Source organism: Camellia sinensis, chromosome 3 (assembly GCF_055761805.1).
Source record: "Camellia sinensis isolate YWXY chromosome 3, ASM5576180v1, whole genome shotgun sequence".
In the NCBI taxonomy this organism is placed as follows: Eukaryota; Viridiplantae; Streptophyta; class Magnoliopsida; order Ericales; family Theaceae; genus Camellia; species Camellia sinensis.
The window spans coordinates 92,399,262-92,416,860 of NC_138963.1; the positions used below are offsets into that span (position 1 = coordinate 92,399,262).

General features: G+C 30.8%; 1 protein-coding gene across 4 annotated transcripts; it reads left to right on the forward strand.

Moving 5' to 3' along the window:
- Nucleotides 1–9,058: 9,058 nt before the first annotated feature.
- Nucleotides 9,059–16,203, forward strand: LOC145821064 (myosin-3-like). Of its 4 annotated transcripts, none has more exons than XR_014363105.1 (5): nt 9,059–9,208; nt 9,325–9,435; nt 12,038–12,243; nt 12,471–12,533; nt 15,948–16,203. XR_014363105.1 is itself a non-coding variant. In XM_082917668.1 (5 exons), the coding sequence occupies exons 3-5, from the start codon at nt 12,056–12,058 to the stop codon at nt 16,014–16,016; spliced, it is 393 nt and encodes a 130-aa protein (XP_082773794.1). In that variant the 5' UTR covers nt 9,059–9,208; nt 9,325–9,435; nt 12,038–12,055; the 3' UTR covers nt 16,017–16,203. The 4 variants fall into 4 exon arrangements, 2 of the variants coding, with proteins under 2 accessions (XP_082773794.1, XP_082773795.1); XM_082917668.1 differs by having other exon boundaries at nt 12,398–12,533; XR_014363104.1 differs by lacking the exon at nt 15,948–16,203 and having other exon boundaries at nt 12,471–13,007.
- The last annotated feature ends 1,396 nt before the right edge of the window (nt 16,204–17,599 follow it).

The following is a 17,599-nucleotide window of genomic DNA, read 5'->3' on the forward strand; positions in this document are numbered from 1 at the left end:
TCCAACCTCACGTCTTTCTTTCCTTTTATTTACCTGCTTATAATGGTAGATTAGGGCACGTTTAAATTAGCATACCTTATGCTATGCATGTGTGCATCCATTTGTATTGCATGCATTAGGCTCGGTACATCACGCTAACTGCATTTGTACTTCAATTCAAAAATTGACTATGTGATAGTTGATCGCATTTCACATGCCATGTTTAGGGTTAGCCGAGCCTGCCTAGATTGCATTTTTGCATGTGATGCATTAGCCATTTTTAACATGAACTAGGACATGCATGTTTGCTAACTAGTTTACTGTTTTGGCACGGAGTACAATGTAAGTATTTTCGCTTTAGCATCTCGCATGCGTGTGAATGTTAACATGACAGTATGCTTGCCATGCGGCTAAATGCTTATGTGTTAAACTGTTTGAATGCCTGTGGGTGAAGGTTGGATTGTTTGAGTTGGAAAAACTCATTGAAATCCGTGTTTTAGCCTACTTGCGAGTAGCAAAATTTAAAGCATTTTCAAAACAAACGAATATGCAATGTTTCTTTCCAAATTAGGCAATCTAGTCTATACTTGTTTGCTGCGCGCATAACGTAGTAATTCTAGGCTAATAAAAGGATTAAGAACACATAACGTTTTCAAAATCGGATATCATGGTTAGTAGAGGCCGGTCTTCGGACCGGGCGAAAGGGGGTGCTCATAGCTGACCTTCCCTGATCGTACCCAAGCTCCCGAGCCGAGACAACTCCGGTGATGACGGACATGTGGCCTTCGGCACCGAGTCAGGGTTTCCTAAATTTCTCCATTTTAAAAATATTTAGGTGGCGACTCTGTATCTGGCAAAGCAGTCCATGTTTGGCACTACTTTTCAAAAATCTGTTTCTCAAAACGATTTGCCAGATTTGGACTCTTTGGTTCAGATTAAGAACCGCGACAACAAAAAAATCGCGAGTCCGAACTGTAGTAGCGAGGTCCCCCTCCGCGGGCGCGTCTACAATGCCATATATACTTCTTAACTTCAGAAAATAATAACTTAAATAAGATGTAATTTAAATGTTGCTAAGATTTTAGTCGCCTTTGGTTTGTTTCTCTAAAAAAAATTTCAAAAATGTTTTTGACAATTTAGAAATTAATTTGACAAAAATAAATATTAAAAATATATTTTTAAATTTTTAAAACTATTTTTACCAAAAGATAAGATTATATAAAAATAATAAGTGTTTTTAATTTTTTATTTATTTATTTCACTAAATTAACTTTTAATGTTTTAAAAAAAATTGAAACAAATTTCAAAAAAACCAAACCAAAAATAACATTGTTATTGTTTTTGATTTAAATGTTTTAAAATTTTTAATATAATTGGATGGGCCAACAGTTACATGTCACATATATTTTTGTACTTCTAAAAATAAGAAATAAAAAATGATTGAAAATTCTGATTTATTTTCATAATAATGTCCTAAATTTTTTTTTTTTTTTATTTTCCACAAATCAAGGAATTTGAAATATATTACCATAATAATTAAAGAGTTAATAATTATAGTTAAAGTGGAAGAGCCAATGATTTTATGGCACATATGTTTTTATATTTTGTTAATTCAAAAATCTAGAAAAATTGAGTTAAGAGTTTTGAATTCATATACATATAAACATCTATCCGGGATAAGCTCCCTTTTATACCTTATCTCGCCATACTTCTCTATAATCTTTTTATGGGTTTCAATTCAGACCCGTATTGATGATCTGAACCGTCTATCTCGTAGGCTCTATAATGAAGGTCATTCATACAAAAAACTAATTTCATCAGACAACTATAAACATGAGAACAAATCGTATTTTGTTTTATAAAATGAATGGTTAATTTTTTATATGAATAACCTTCATTTCAGAGCCTACGAGGTAGACTGTTCAAATTATTAGTGCGAGTCCAAATTAAAACCCATAAAAGGAGTTTGAAGAGATATGGACAGATGATGTATGGAGGGAAGCTTATCTTCTTTTGGGAAGTGACTTATAAGCTAATTTATTGGCCTTTTATCTTATTTGGATCACATCACTTCTTTACTTTTCGTATATCTTTTCATAACAAACAAAAAAACCAACTTATTAAGGTGTTATTTGGGACGTAGGTTGGATTGGCTTTTTAGCTAAATTAGCCACAAAAACAAAAAGACAAAATATGCTAAAGTTAATAAGACAAAATGTTACATTTAAATCATAATCATTTCATTTTTTCTCTTATAAAAGTTAAAAAAATCCAACCTGAATGAACATTTTAGCCGAGGCTAAAAAAAAAATTTTAAAAGTCAACCCAACTTCCCAAACGAATTAGCATGGAGACTAATTAAAAAGGCTCAAGTTTCTTTGCCTCCGTTTGAGAAATGGGTTGGTTTTTTGATTTTTTTACTTTTTTGACTATTTTAGCCCGGGGCTAAAAAGTCTGGTTTTTGAAGGGCTTTTTGACTTTTTGGTGAGGTGTCTCAATGTTAAAAGACCAAACTGCCCTTCAACTAACTTTATACATGTCAACTCATTCACAAACATCCTCCACGTCAACGTCATATTGGACTGGAATTAATTTTATTTCTTTCTTTTTTTTTTCTTTTTCCGTTTGGATTTGGCGTCTTTTTCTTTTATGGTTCTTTTTTTTAAAAATTTAGGTTTTTGTCATTTTTCTTTTTGTATACATTAATGTGTTCTTTTTCTTTAATTTACATTTTTGTCTTATTTATTTTTATTGGTATACATCAATTTGTCTTCATATTTCAGAAATGGGTTTTCATGTGTTTTATTTATTTGTAAATTACATGGCAAATGCTAATTGATGTTTTGATGTTTTTATTTTTAATTTTTTTGGATGAGCCGTATTTTTTAAATTCTATTTTTTTTTAATTTACGTTTTTTTCATTTTTATTTTTTTTGTATACATTAAATTGTTTTTATTTTTCAAAAATGGTTTTCATGTGTTTTATTTATTTTAAAATTATGTGGCAACTGCTAATTTCTGTTTTAAATTTTATTTATTTATTTTTTGGTTGGATGAGGCGTATTTTCGTGGTTCTTTTTTTTTCATTTACGTTTTTGTCATTTTTTTTTTATTGTTTTCAATTTGCTTTTTTTGGGGGGGGGGTTTGGAATAGGGGTGAGCAGCGGATATACCGATCCGCCAAAACCGACCGAACCGAACCGATCCGCCGCATTTTGGACGGATGCGTGATGATGAGCGGACGGTTGCGGATTGATTTTTTCCAATCCGCCAATTTGGCGGACGGATGGCGGATTTGAGATTTTGTGGCCGCAACCGAACCGCCAAACCGCCAAATCGCGAGCACCCCTAGTAATTTATAAGATTTTGTATTTTCAATTTGTTTAAATATTATGTTTGTGTTTTCAATTGAAAAATAGTTTAAATATTCTGTTGAAAAAAAGTTTTCAACTTAAATATATTTTTTGAATTGAAAAAAATAAACGTATTATTCATCTATATTTTTTAGTTTTTAAATATAACTCTAAAAATAATAAATAGAAAATATGATATATGCTAGTTGGTTTTTATTTTCAAAAACATATGTAAATACTGCTTTGTTCATGGTTTTAGTGGTTTGAATTGTTATTATATTTTAAGAATCACAGATTGTAATACTTTATGTGGATGAATCATGCTGTGATTGTAATATGTGAATGAGGCATGAAGTGATCGTGATGTTATAAAGTTTCAAACTTTCTTTCTTTGAATAAGGCATACAGTGATTGTAATACTTTTTTAAGTCATTGACTGTAATACTTTTTTTTTTTTTTGAGGAAGTGCACAAGTTGAATTATGTTGAAAATTTATAAAATTTTAAACCGCCAAACCGATTCGCATCCATCCGCCAAACCGCCAATCCGCTCAATCCACATCCGCCGGATTGGCGGACGGATGCGGATTGATTTTCTTCAATCCGCCAATTTGGCGGACGGATGGCGGATTGGAGGTTCCGTGGCCGCAACCGACCCGCGCCCACCCCTAGTTTGGAAAAAGCTTTTTTATGTTTTGTTTTTTTTTAACATGACGTGGAAAGTGTAAATTTGGGTGTTATGTTGTTGTCTTTTATATATATATATATATATATTAATTTGTTTTTTTTATTTTGGAAAAGGCTTTTTTATTTTATTTTTTTGAAATGACGTGGAAACTACTAATTTTGGTTTCATTTTATTGACTTTTTTTTTTGTTTAATTTTTTTTTTCGAAAAGGTTTTTTCATGTTTTTTAATTTTAAATGACGTTGACAATGCTTATTTCAGTTTCTTTTTAATGTGTTTTTTTTTGTTGTTGTTGTTTTTTATTTTTTTTTTATGTTGGAAAATGCTTTATTATGTTGTTTTTTTTTTCAAATGACCTGATAAATGATAATTTCGATTTTTTTTGTTTTTTGTTTTTGGAAAAGGATTTTTTATGTTTTTTAAAATTACGTGGAAAATGCTAATTTTGATTTTATTTTATTGACTTTTTTTATTTTTGATTTGTTATTTTTTTGGAAAATGCTTTTTCATGTTTTTTTATTTTAAATGACATGGAAAATGCTAATTTTGGTTTTATTTTATTGTCTTTTTTTTTTTTGCTTTAATTTTTTTTTTTTTGGAAAACACATTTTCATGTTTTCTATTTTAAATGATGTGGAAAATAGTAATTTTGATTTTATTTTTATGCCTTTTTTTTATTTGTTTTATTTTTTGAAAAAGGATTTTTTATATTTTTATTTTAAGATGACATGGAAAATGATGTGGCTATTTTGTCCGCTAGTGTTACGAATTGGTGCTTCCGTGAAAGTGAAATAGGAAGTGCTCTGGGGTAGTTTGGTAAATTCATCAAATGCTGAGTTGTTTGTGGGCAAGTGATGGTGTTTTGTCTTCTAGTAGCTACTTTAGCCAATTTTAGACGCATGTGGCTATTTTAGCCCCCAACCACACTGCCAAACAGAGGCATAAACTTTAGAATGATTGTAGCTTGTATACTTTATTGTTCTATGGAGACTTATTGAAATTGATTAGGCTTCTCTCTAATTTGAAATTGGATTGGAGCGTGTTATTAGATTTCGTGTGTTCACCACAGAATCTACATCAATAATTTGAATAATTCAATATTTAGGGCTCGTCGAGTATTTCATCTTTGAAAAAAAATTAAGTTGATTAAATATCGATAGTCACTTGATCAGATCAAATTTGTGTCAGCAATAACTATGATTTTAAAAATTAATTGTTAACACAAATGTGATTTAATCAAATGGTTATTGATATCCGATCAACGTAATTTTTTTAAAATGATGAAGTACTTAACGAACCCTACATATTGAATGGTTTGGATCATTAATGTGGACTTTGTAGACCCACGAAGGTCCAACAAGCCTGGCCAACTGAGAAATCCAATTAGAAACAAGCTTAATTCAATTAAAAAAATGCTTCTATGGCCTATTTTGGCAGTTAGGAAAAAGGCTAATTTATGGTTGGTTTGGCAAGGGCTCATTGGGTTTTTTTGGCTCAATGAGCCATAAAAGACAGAATAGGCTCATGAGCCACAACAGACAAAACATCCCATCCAACCCCATAATCATTACACTCTTCTCTTACAAAAAAACCAAAAAGCCAAAAGCCCTTCGCAAACTAAGCTTTTGAGCCCAGGCTCATATAGTTAAAAAAGCCAAAAAGCCAAAAAATCAACCCACTTCCCAAACGGAGGCTGACTTATTGGCTTTTTGGTTTATTTAGGTCATATCATCTCTTTATTTTTTTATACATTTAAAAAAAAAAATTAAAATTAACTTCTTCTTCTTCTTCTTCTTCTTCTTCTTTTTTTTTTTTTTTTTTTTTTTTTTTTTTTTTGTATACTTTTCAAAATGAGCCATGTATGCTTGTCAGGACGAGTGTGAAGTTATCAGGCCATGCCATAAAAATTGTACTTTATCGAAATTGAAAAGTGAACACTGAATTTGGTTTTAATTTTTTGAATTTAGTTTTTTAAAAATTAAATTTTTTATTTTTTGTGGTTTTTGTTTTTAGTGAATATTTTTTAAATTTTAAATAATTTTTTTAAGTTTTTAAATGCACCTTATTTAGATGTATCTAAATAGTAAAATATATGTGAAAAATATTTTTAAAAATTAATAAATACACAAAAATACGAAAATGTATTAAATTTTTATTTTATTTTTGTAATTTTTTGTATTTAGTGAATTTTTTAAAAGTTTTTTTCACAAATATTATAATTTTTAAGTATATTTATATTAGGTGTGTCTAAAAATTAAAATTAAAAAAATTCAATGAAAACAAAAAAAATATATTAAAAACAAAAAAAAAAAAGAATTTTTTGAGAAGTAAATTTTGAAAATTAAAACCAACAGAGTGAAATGTTTTCAAAATGAGTGAAATGATTTCAAAATGGTCACGTCTAATTAATAAATGAATATTTCTATATAAATTGACACCTATTACCTTATATTACTGTTCTTGTTCACTGACTCCGGATCCCCAAATCCAAGGGCATAATCTTTCCTTCTTCAGGCTGTGTTAGTAGAGCTCTTAAATCATAATTTCATCACTATATTTCTACCTTTCATTTGGGTAGAGTTTTGAAAATATGGTTTTATCACACATTTCAAAACATATCTCTCTCGTGTGGCATATCTCTCTCTTTCGTCTTCTCCATTCTGAAAAGCAGGGAAGTTTTTGAATTCTGTGTCTATCCGCTCATCCTCCTAGATGTCTTTTGTACATCCGGCCAGTTGACTGGAACAGTGTAACTACAAGAAAAGTGGGCTTATGAGACGGAACTTTTTCCGACGGCACATTTGCTGTCGCAAAAAGTCATTTTTTGTGACGGCATAACTTGCTATCGCAAAAAATATGACCTTTTGAGACGGCGCAACTTGCCATCGCAAAAAATATGACTTTTTGAGACGGCACAGCTTGCCGTCGCAAAAAAAAATGTGACTTTTTTAGACGGTACAACTTGCTGTTGCGAAAAATGTGCCTTTTTGAGACGGCACAACTTGCCGTCACAAAAAAAATGTGACTTTTTGATAAAAATAAAATAATAATAAATTTTTTTCATTAAAATAAAAAAAAAAATTCAATCTATAACTAAAAAAAAGATGATTTTTTTTTTAAAAAAAATTCATTAACTACAAAAAAAATTATTTTAACAAAAAATAATTTTTTTTGGCGACGGCAACCCCCGTCGCAAAAAAAAAAAAAAAAAAAAGGTTAAACCACGTTTTGTTGTTTAAATTTCATTTGTGACCGATTTTTTTTTTCCATTCCCATTATGTTTCCCCCCCTTTTTTTTTTCCATTCCCCCCTTTTTTTTTTCTATTCCCGTTCTGTAACCCCCCCAACCCAAACAAAAAATCCCCAATCTCAAACCACCCCGCCCAAAACCAAAAATCCCTAATCTCTTCTTACCCTCCTCTCTGTCTCTTTTCACCAATTTTTCATCTTCTTATCTCTCTTCTCTTTCTCTCTTTCACTCATCACTCTTCTCTGCCTGTCTGTCTGTCTCTCTTTCTCTCTGTGTGTCTCTCACTCATCTATCTCTTCTTTCATCTCTTTTCTCTCTCTGTCTCTTTCGTTCATCTCTCTTCCCTCTATCTCTCTCATCTCCTTTCTCTCTCTATCTCTCTCGTTCATCTCTCTTCTCTCTCTGTCTCTTTTTCTGTCTCTCACTCTCTATCTTTTTCTCTCTTTGTCTCTCTCTCTCTCTTCTCTTTCTCTCTCTAACGCATCACTCTTCTCTGTCTGTCTATCTCTGTCTCTGTCTCTCTCTTTTTTTCTCTTTGTCTCTCGCTCATCTCTCTCATCTATCTTCTCTTTCTGTCTCTCTCACTCATCTCTCTTCTCTTTATCTCTCTCTCGCTCATCTCTCATCTGTCATCTATTTTCTCTCTATGTCTCTCTCGTTCATTTCTATATATCTCTCTCTCGCTCATTTTTCTTCTCTCTCTCTATGTCTTTCTCTCGTTCATCTCTTTTTGTTTTCTTTCTCTCTCTTTTTGTCTATCTCTCGCTCATCTCTTGTTTCTCTTTCTTTTTCTGTCTCTGTCTCTCTCTCTCACTCTCACTTTCTTTCACTCATCACTCTTCTCTCTCTCTCTTTTTCTCTCTATCTGCCTATTTATTTGTCTGTCTATTTGTCTCCCCCCCATTGTGTTCGCCTTGCTTACTCCCCTCTCACTTCTTCTCTATTTACCAAGCTATCTTTCGATTTATCGAGACACTACAAGAAAATGCACTTTTGGTGACCACTTTGTCTTTCTATCGCTCATCACTCTGTCTCCGTTTCTATCTTTTCTCTATCTGTCTCTCACTCATTTCTCTCTCACCACCCATCTCCTCTACCACCTTCACCACTACTGCAAATGACATTCCATTACCACAACTACTACCACTATTGCCACTCTGCCTCTACGACTATCATTACTACCACCATCACCACCGCTCCACTACCACCATTACTACTACCATTACCTCTCATCCACCACCGCTACTCTATCTCTTCTACCACTACCACAACTTCACCACTAATCTCATTCGCTATCACCACCACCACCACCACTATCACCTCTTATCCACCACCTTCACCACTATTGTCGCTCTCTATCCTCTACCACAAAAAATTAGTTCCTGGTTGTTAGTAACAAAAAAAAATGGGTCGCAAAAAAATATTTTTCATTTATGACAAAAAAATAACTTTATTTTAATGAATTTTTTTTTTATTCAAAATGAAAAATAATAATAATAATAATTTTTTATTCATTAAAATAAAAATGAAACAAATAAATTTTCAACCTTAATAACTAAAAGAAAACGAAAAATAAAAAAACAAAAACAAAAATTTCATTAATTATAAAAAAATTATTTTAACAAAAAATAAAATTTTTAAATATTCATTTTTGATGGAAATCAAAAATAAAAAAAATTAACCCCCCCCGGCCTGCCCTTTTTTTTTCCAATCCCGTTCGGGTTACCAAAAACCCCCCAATCTCTTCAACCAAAAATCTCCTTCAACCAAAAATCCCTAATCTCCATCGAGCAGCATGCGACGAATACGAAGTTCCTTATTTCTTCTCTCTCCTTCTAGACCCTTTGAAGCCTCCTCGCCTTCCAAGTTCGTACAAAACACCGCTGTTTCATCCGAGTACGAGCAAGAACAGGACCTATTGAGCGATGCAGAGGAACCCAGTTATGTTTGATAATGTTTAGCTCATTGTTTTTTTGTAAATTTATATTTAAAATTTCAAACTATTATGTATTATAATTTTAAAATTTTGATATTGATATTCATTTGTAAATGACAGGTGTTTGGAGGAAGGGGCAGAGGATTTTATAGTGAAACCTGTTAAATGATCAGACGTGAAACGTTTGAAAGATAAGTCTTCGATGATGATGATGTTCATGTTCTTGTAAAGGTATTAAGCAAATTCATATTTTTTTGGCATCCATTTTCATGCACATCAAGTGTTTGATTAAATGTGTCAATGGCTTTGTTTTGTCTGTGTTGATAGTTGGATTAATTTGATAGAGACAAATTAATAGGTAAATTTGTTGCATTTGAAACTATAGTGATCAAATTAATTGACAGCTATAAAGAATCATTTGGGGGATTGTGAACCACATTTATATAAATCTCGACTTTGTGCATATCTGGGACATCGTTCTTCTTTGCTTCTCTTTGGTGGTATGCCCTGTTGTTGGACCAGACGTGTTTGTATTGTAGTAGAATAGAGCCTGCATGTTGTTTAACATTTTGAGTAGACACAAGAATAAAACACGACCAAATTGGGGCAATACTCCTAACAGGGCTACTTGTACATCCTGGAAATTTTGAAAGCACTCCACAATAGAGCACAAAATGGGACAGTATACTCTACACCACAGACCAGTAGCCATACACCCATTGGAAATTGTGGAAGGAAGCTATCCTTGATAACCGTGTAGTAGGGAAATCTGGTGACTGTAGTGAAGAAAATTTCCAAAAACATATATGATTGTGCCTTCATAGACAATCTAGTTCACATTTCGGCTTGCAAATCCATGTGAAATGTCCAGTTAGAATTAATAGTCTACAAGAATTTTCCAAAAAAGTAAACTACTGTTAATTGTGGATGATGTTTAAAATCAAGTCAATTGCTTCTTTTTTTTTTTTACATAATAAGAAAACTGGGTTCATTATGCTTATGATTATATTGAGGTGAGCTAAATTAGTGTCGCTTCTCTTTTTCTTCTGATATTTATAACATAGTAGAAATTCATGGAGTGTAACTGCCACAATTAAAGAAATACATAATTAATTGTAATCAAAAGACCAACAGCTAATCAATAAACCAATTATTTTATTCATAAAGTTTTTTTTTTATTAATAAAAAGAGACTTCGTAAACTAACAAGTGGGTTTCTGGAGAAGAATCGTGATTTATTACACTTGGATACCATTCAACTGTTATCTTCTTGCAAATGCCACCTTCCATAGGTATTTGCATTGTCTTTGTTTGCTCAATCTGAGAAGCCTGTTGTTGGTGCACTATATAAATCAGGTGGAGCAAACTCCCAAACGTTAAGTGTTGCAGCAAAATTTAAGGTACATTCACTTTCTGGAGTTTTGTTTGTCCCAAAGACTGATCATGGAATTTCACATTGTCGCCATTTATGCTAATTACAATAGCATGAATGTCTGAGAGGCATTGTGTGACATTTGGGGCACCTAAATTTTATTTCTTCTTTTATTTTTTGCTTTCTGTGCGTATGTCTTTTGATTTGCAATTGAAGTAGCAAAACAAAGAAAAGGGTGTCTGGGCCATTTACATAGATAGTAATTTTCTTTAAAACCCATTCTATCAAATTAAAGAGGCACAACGTGACTTATTCGAGGACATAAAATTTTTAAATACAAGATAGCGAATCAGAAATGTCACTAAGTAATGAGAGTATTAGTAGCATGGACACTTCTAGGGAGGACCTGTTTCCATTTTGACAACAGTTTTTAGAGTCTCTAATAAGACCTATGTGGTGAATCTCTTAGCATGACTAAGGTTTGACTTTCTTGGGAATGCGACCCACCACCCCAAATATATTTTGAAACATTTCTAAGAGGCGTACATTATATATGGCATTTGTGGGATTTCGTCTCTCATATTCTGCATTTGTAAGTAGAATTTTTAGATATTTATTTACATCACATATTTTTCTTACATTATATGCATCAAAAGTATATGAATAGTAATATGATTTGGTGTCCTTACTGTGTGCATGTCCTAGTTTCTTAGGAATTGCTGTGTTAGCATATTTGTGATGTTGTGTTTGTCCCATGTGTGTGCTACATTGATGAGAGGAAAACAGATAGTATTCCTAAGCTGTACTATAGTGGGTACCAATTCTGCATGGCTAAGACTTTTGGTTTCAACTCTTGTTAAGAATGCTTCAAGAATCGAAAGTGGTGTTAACTCAAAGGCATCATAAACCATAAAAGGAACTTTTTGGACAAAAGCTTAAGCAGTGGCAAGAATGGATTTGAACTTCTTAGGTGAACTTCAATCATATTGAAAGCGATATTTTACTAAAGTTTAAAATAGTGGTGACTGATGAACCACTTATGGGGTGTATTGTTAATTAAGATCATGTATAAATTGATTACAGAGGTTTGGCCCATGTTTCTATGACTAGTCTTATTTATGATCCAGATGTAGATTCCAAAATGTAGGAATATTTCTTTATAGAATGTGAAATATGAATATTTTTCTATGTACATAAGAGTTGGAGGTTACATATGTTGTAGCCTTGAAATAAATAATCATCAAATTTGTGTCTTAAATTTGGGGTGACTCTTGGTTTTTCATATGCACATGGGTTTGTGTCTGATACAAATGATGGATTAGTACAACATGATATTACGTTATCATTTCTGAGAATACTTGACCCTCATGGTTTGTGGTTTATCACATGATATTGTAGAAAATTTTCTTTTCAGGATGAGTTAGCTTCTTTAATTTGATTCATGTTGTTTGCTGATATTTAGGGCCAATTGTTCCAATTAATGCAACGTTTAGAGAGTACAACACCACATTTCATTCGTTGTATCAAACCCAACAACGTTCAATCTCTTGGAATGTATGAACAAGAACTTCTACTGCAGCAGCTAAGATGCTGCGGGGTCCTAGAAGTTGTTCGAATATCAAGATCTGGCTTTCCTACCAGGATGACTCATCAAAAGTTTGCCAGAAGGTAAAGAAATATGGTGTCATTTTATTTAATTTTTTTAGTTCTATTGGCATGCTAAAAATTGTGTAATAAATTCTCAAGCATCTGATTTTTCTTGTCTCAATGATCCTTTTATTTTTATTTTTATAATGCCCTCTTTTCATGTATCCTGCATTAGGTATGGTTTTCTTTTACTGGAAAATGTTGCATCGCAAGACCCACTAAGTGTTTCAGTTGCAATTCTTCATCAGGTCAATATTCTGCCTGAGATGTATCAAGTTGGCTACACAAAATTGTTTTTCCGCACTGGCCAGGTAAGATGTACACTTTCAATTGACTCTGCAATCTAGTTTATTCAATAAAGATGCAAATATTTAGTTAATCCTACTAAGGCCTTCATCCTAGCAAGGTAAAAGTTGAAAATTTTCTGTGCATGTGGACGAGTTGGCCCACATTGAGTAAAAACAACTTGAGTTGAGCTGCTTTTTTGCATAACTAAAGTCAGTAGTAGCTTGATGATAAAATAGATATCACACCTTCAAATATATCCAAATGGATACATTGCAAAATATTGGTATTTGCTTTGGAAGACCATAGAAAAATATATAAATGTCAAAGTAAAAAATCAATGAAAAAGGATATATTTAGGTCATGAACGTACAAATATATTGCAAATTTCATGGATTGAATTTTGATTTTTTTTTTCTGATTTTTTAGATAACCTAATAAAAGTTTTAAAATTTTTTAAAAATTGAAGTCAGAATTTAAGAATCAAACATGGTGATTAGTTTTTGTTACAGTATTAAAATTTATAATTTTTTTTTGTATTTGATGTTATAGTAGTTAAGTTTTTATTTTTGTATTTGATTGAGATGTTTAATTATCCATCTGGGATTTGATGACTAACAAAAAAAATGTTGTATTTGATGTTATAGTAATTAAATTTTTATGTTTTTTTATAATTAACATTAAAACACAATTATATTGTCATTAATTATTTTTATTTTTATTTTTCAGATATTTCTCATGTAAGAGTGTGCTTCTTGTGGAATGCATGCCTGTGGAGAATGTGGCTAACTTTTGTTTTTGTTATCTACGAAGAATGATGAGAAAAACATTTAATTTTAGTTTATGTTATTTTGAATTATGAACAAAATAATGTATCTAAACATTATAAATGTGTTATGGAACATTATGTAGTGTGATAATTTTGTTGATGTGTAATTATGAATGGAAGAACATTTTATTATGAAGAAATTGTTATTTTTATATAGGAATTTTTATATTATTATGGAGAAATTTTAATATTTTTAATAATTTTGTCGCAGGATATTTTTTTCTTTTTTGTGATGGTATTATACCATCGCAAAAAATAGAAAATTTTAATATTTTTATTGATTTTGTTATAGGTTCTACTTTTTGTGACGGCACTAAACTGTCGCAAAAAATAGAAAATTTATTATTTAAAATAAAAATTTTGTTATTTTCTAATACTTTTTGCGACGGCAGTGCACTGTCACAAAAAATAGAAAATTTTATATTTTTAATACTTTTTGCGACGGTACCACACCGTCGCAAAAACAGTGTTCTTGCCGTTGCCAACAAGGACTATTAGCAACGGTATTTTTTGCCGTTTCAAATAACATTTTTAGCGACGGTAAAATAGTGCCGTCGCAAAAAGTCAAGAAATTTTAAACATTATTAACGACTACCAAGTGCCGTCATAAAAGGTAAAAATGCCGTCGCAAAACATGTTGCGACCCTCCACTTGTCGTCGCAAAAAGTCATCTACCGTCGCAAAAAACCTTTTGAGATGGCGTTTGGGGTATTTGCAACGGCGTTTTACCGTCGCAAAAAAGCAATTTTTTTGTAGTGTAATTTTTATTTTTATTGTTTTTTTTTTTTTACAATTGTCAATCGCCACAAGTTGTTTAGGGAAAAAAAAATTATATTTGTTTTTGATATTTTTTTAAATATATAATTTATTTTTTTACACCAAAACGAAAACTTATTTTTTTGAATTGAATGTTAAAAAGAGTTTGATTATGAGTTTTGAATAAAATTTACAATAGAGTTTTGAGTTTTATGTTTGGTTATGAGTTATAACTTTTTTAATTAAATTCTAAAAACCCTTTTAAAAACTCATAACCAAACAAATTTTTTCAATTCATATGTCACATCAAAAATTCAATACTCAATTCAAAACTCAAATAAAAAAATATTTTTCAAATTCATAACTAAACAAATTTTCTCTTTTCAAATCATAATTCTAAAACTCACAAACTTAAAATATAATTTTATTCTCAAATCATAATTTTAAAATTCTACCAAACGCAACCTTAATTTCTCTCCTCACATATTCTTTTAATTTTTCTCTCTCACAGTTTCATTACTCACTTCACTAATATTTATCACACATTTTGAATACTCACATTTGATCTTATTTCTGCTTCCATTCTTTTTATCTCCATGGATCTCTTCTCTTCCAGAAAATCATCTCATTTTTCTAGCTAAAGTAGAGACCTGGTGAAGTCAATTTTCATTTAGTAAGCTTGATTAGAGTTAACGTGCAATAACCTCTAACTTTTCTCTCTTTTCCTTCGATCTAAAATCTTTAAATTTCTTTTAATTTTTCTATTCTAGGTTAACTTTATCATCACAAATTGATCTTGCTTAAACAAAATCAAAGTGTGGAACTTACAATGGATTCAAATCGAGAAGAAATAAAGGTCTTTTATAATATATATATATATATATACAGAGGCGGATGTAAAGCAGGACCAAGGGGTCACAAGCCTCCTTGGGTTTTAGGATTTTTTTTTTTTTTTTTTTTGGACATGTTTATAAAAAGTATCAATAATGTTAGATACCTACATTTTGCACCCACAAATGCATCCACACAATGATGTGATAAGAGTGGTGAGTCTCATATCATTAAGTGTGTAACCAATCAAAAACTGACATTTGTCAGATCATATCATTTTGGGTTAAATTGTGAAAAATTTATGAGGGTCTCAAAAAATTTCCAAAGAATATATTTCAAATAAAAAAAAATTATATAAAAATAATATTTAGAGTGAAATGTCAACGATGTTTTTAAAATTATGAGAATAATAGTAGTTGTTTTAATTGAAAATGAAAAAATTACAACAAATAATATTATAATGTATGAAAGTTCTAAGAAATTTTTTTTAATGCAATGGTGATGTCATCATTATTAACATACAAACATAATTAATCTCATTATGAAGATATAAAATTTATTAGATTGTTAGTTACATTTAATATGCGGTATTCACCCTCCATGTGTTGCTTTACTATTAGTTGGTAATATCACATGTCAATGATGATTTAGTATCACCATTATATTGAATTTTTACTCAAATTTTGTACAAAAAAATTACTTTATCATTATATAATTTATTTTAAGATTTATATATATGGCTTTTATTATTATTACACTAGTCACAAGTAACATTATCTTTTCAATCTTTTTCGAAATCAATCATAAAAATTTATGTAAAATATTTTTGTAAAAATTTTCAAAGTTCTAACTAATAAGTGCCCCATCTGATTTAATTTCCTGACTCTTACCACTATATATATATCAAATTTCTAGTTTAAAAATTGGAGAAAGAGGTATATATTATATTAGATTTAGCTCATTACAATATATTTGATTTTCAAATAAAATAACTAATCAAAGTATATCATCTACAATCTTGCAGGGGTCAACAAACAATGTTATAGGGAGTCAAAGTTCTCCTAATAAGTATAATTTGAGTGAAGATGTTTAAGAAGATTTTGATTTCTCTATTTAAGCTTGCCAATTGGAACAAAAATTTTGTGTTTTGCATGTGAAGAATAATCTAGGTATGGTTCCTTTTGAGTTTGGTGTTTCTGAAAGGACAAATTCATCAATTTTGGTTTGTACACAGACTATTTTTGGTTTGCCAAATTGTGAAATATGGGTTGTAGTCTAATATTGTGAAATATGGTTTGTATTATTTATTCAATGAAGATCTTGTTAGGCTAATTTGGTATTCTTTTAACATTTTCTAAGGCGCAGTTTGAATTCTTTTAAAATCTGGGATTCTAATGATTTTTAAGTTCTTGAATTTTTTTTCAAAAAAAAAAAAAATTCATTTTAACATCTAAACAATCACTCAAAAATCAATTCAACTCATATCCTTTTAATATATAATATCAATTTTAACAAATTAATCCTGTTTGGATCAGATTTACCCCGTCATTAGTTATCGTTTATGATCAATTGAAAGTTGCTATGTGACACTGAAATTTCATTTTAGCTCCCAAAACTATCTCAAAATATGGGTGATCATCCGACCGAACTGGTCCAAACCAATTGATTTTGGGTGGATGCGTGTCTTTCGAAGTACGAACGTGAATGAAATATTTCAAAATTTACGGATACGATTCGGATGGCAGATCAACCATCCTGCACCCGCATGAACCTAATCCTCCCGTAGATAAAGTTCAAAAGAAAAGAAAAATGTTAACAAGTAACAACATAGAGTAGAAATAATAAAATATATATATACCTTAAAAATATACTTGAGTGGTGCCATGGCTTATTATAGACAAATAATATATATTTTTTCAAATTACTTGTTATTGGAGATTGTAAAAGTTATGTATTATAATTTAAAAAATGCCCAAATTTTGTAAAGTCCAAACCGTCAAACCAATCGCATCTATCCGCCAACTCACATGGCCTACTCAATTTGCATCCGCCAAACTGGTAGACAGATGCAAAATGACTTTTTCCAATCTGCCTAATTTTAGACGGATAGCAGTTGGGATGCCACCCAATCTAACCCTATTCGCGATCACCCCTACCTCAAAATATCAATAAGACACTTGAATATATATATATATATATATATATGTATATAATTAAATATCTAACAATATATTTCATCTAAAAAAAGCGAGAAAAATAAATTTTAAAGGGGCAAACTTTATTTTACCCCTTGTGGTTTATACTATGTGCGGTTTACTCCCCTAATATTTGGAAATAACCACAAAACCTCTATATGGTTTGTGGACTAAACTGCACCGTTAAACATTCTGTTTAACTTAACAACAAGTGTGAAATACGTGGTAGACATAAAGGGGTTATATGCTCATTTTCAAATTTTAAGGAAGTAAATCACACATGAAATAAAGTATAGGGGTTACATTGCAAAGGGAACAAAGCATATGGACTTAAAGTGCACTTTTGTCACGACCCGCTCCCCGTACCCAAGGGTTAAGCATCATGATGGCCAGTAACTAAGATTACCTCCGGCCAATTCTTAAACAAATTAATAAGCGCAAGCGAAAATAATATTTAAGTGAGGGTACCAAAATAATCATT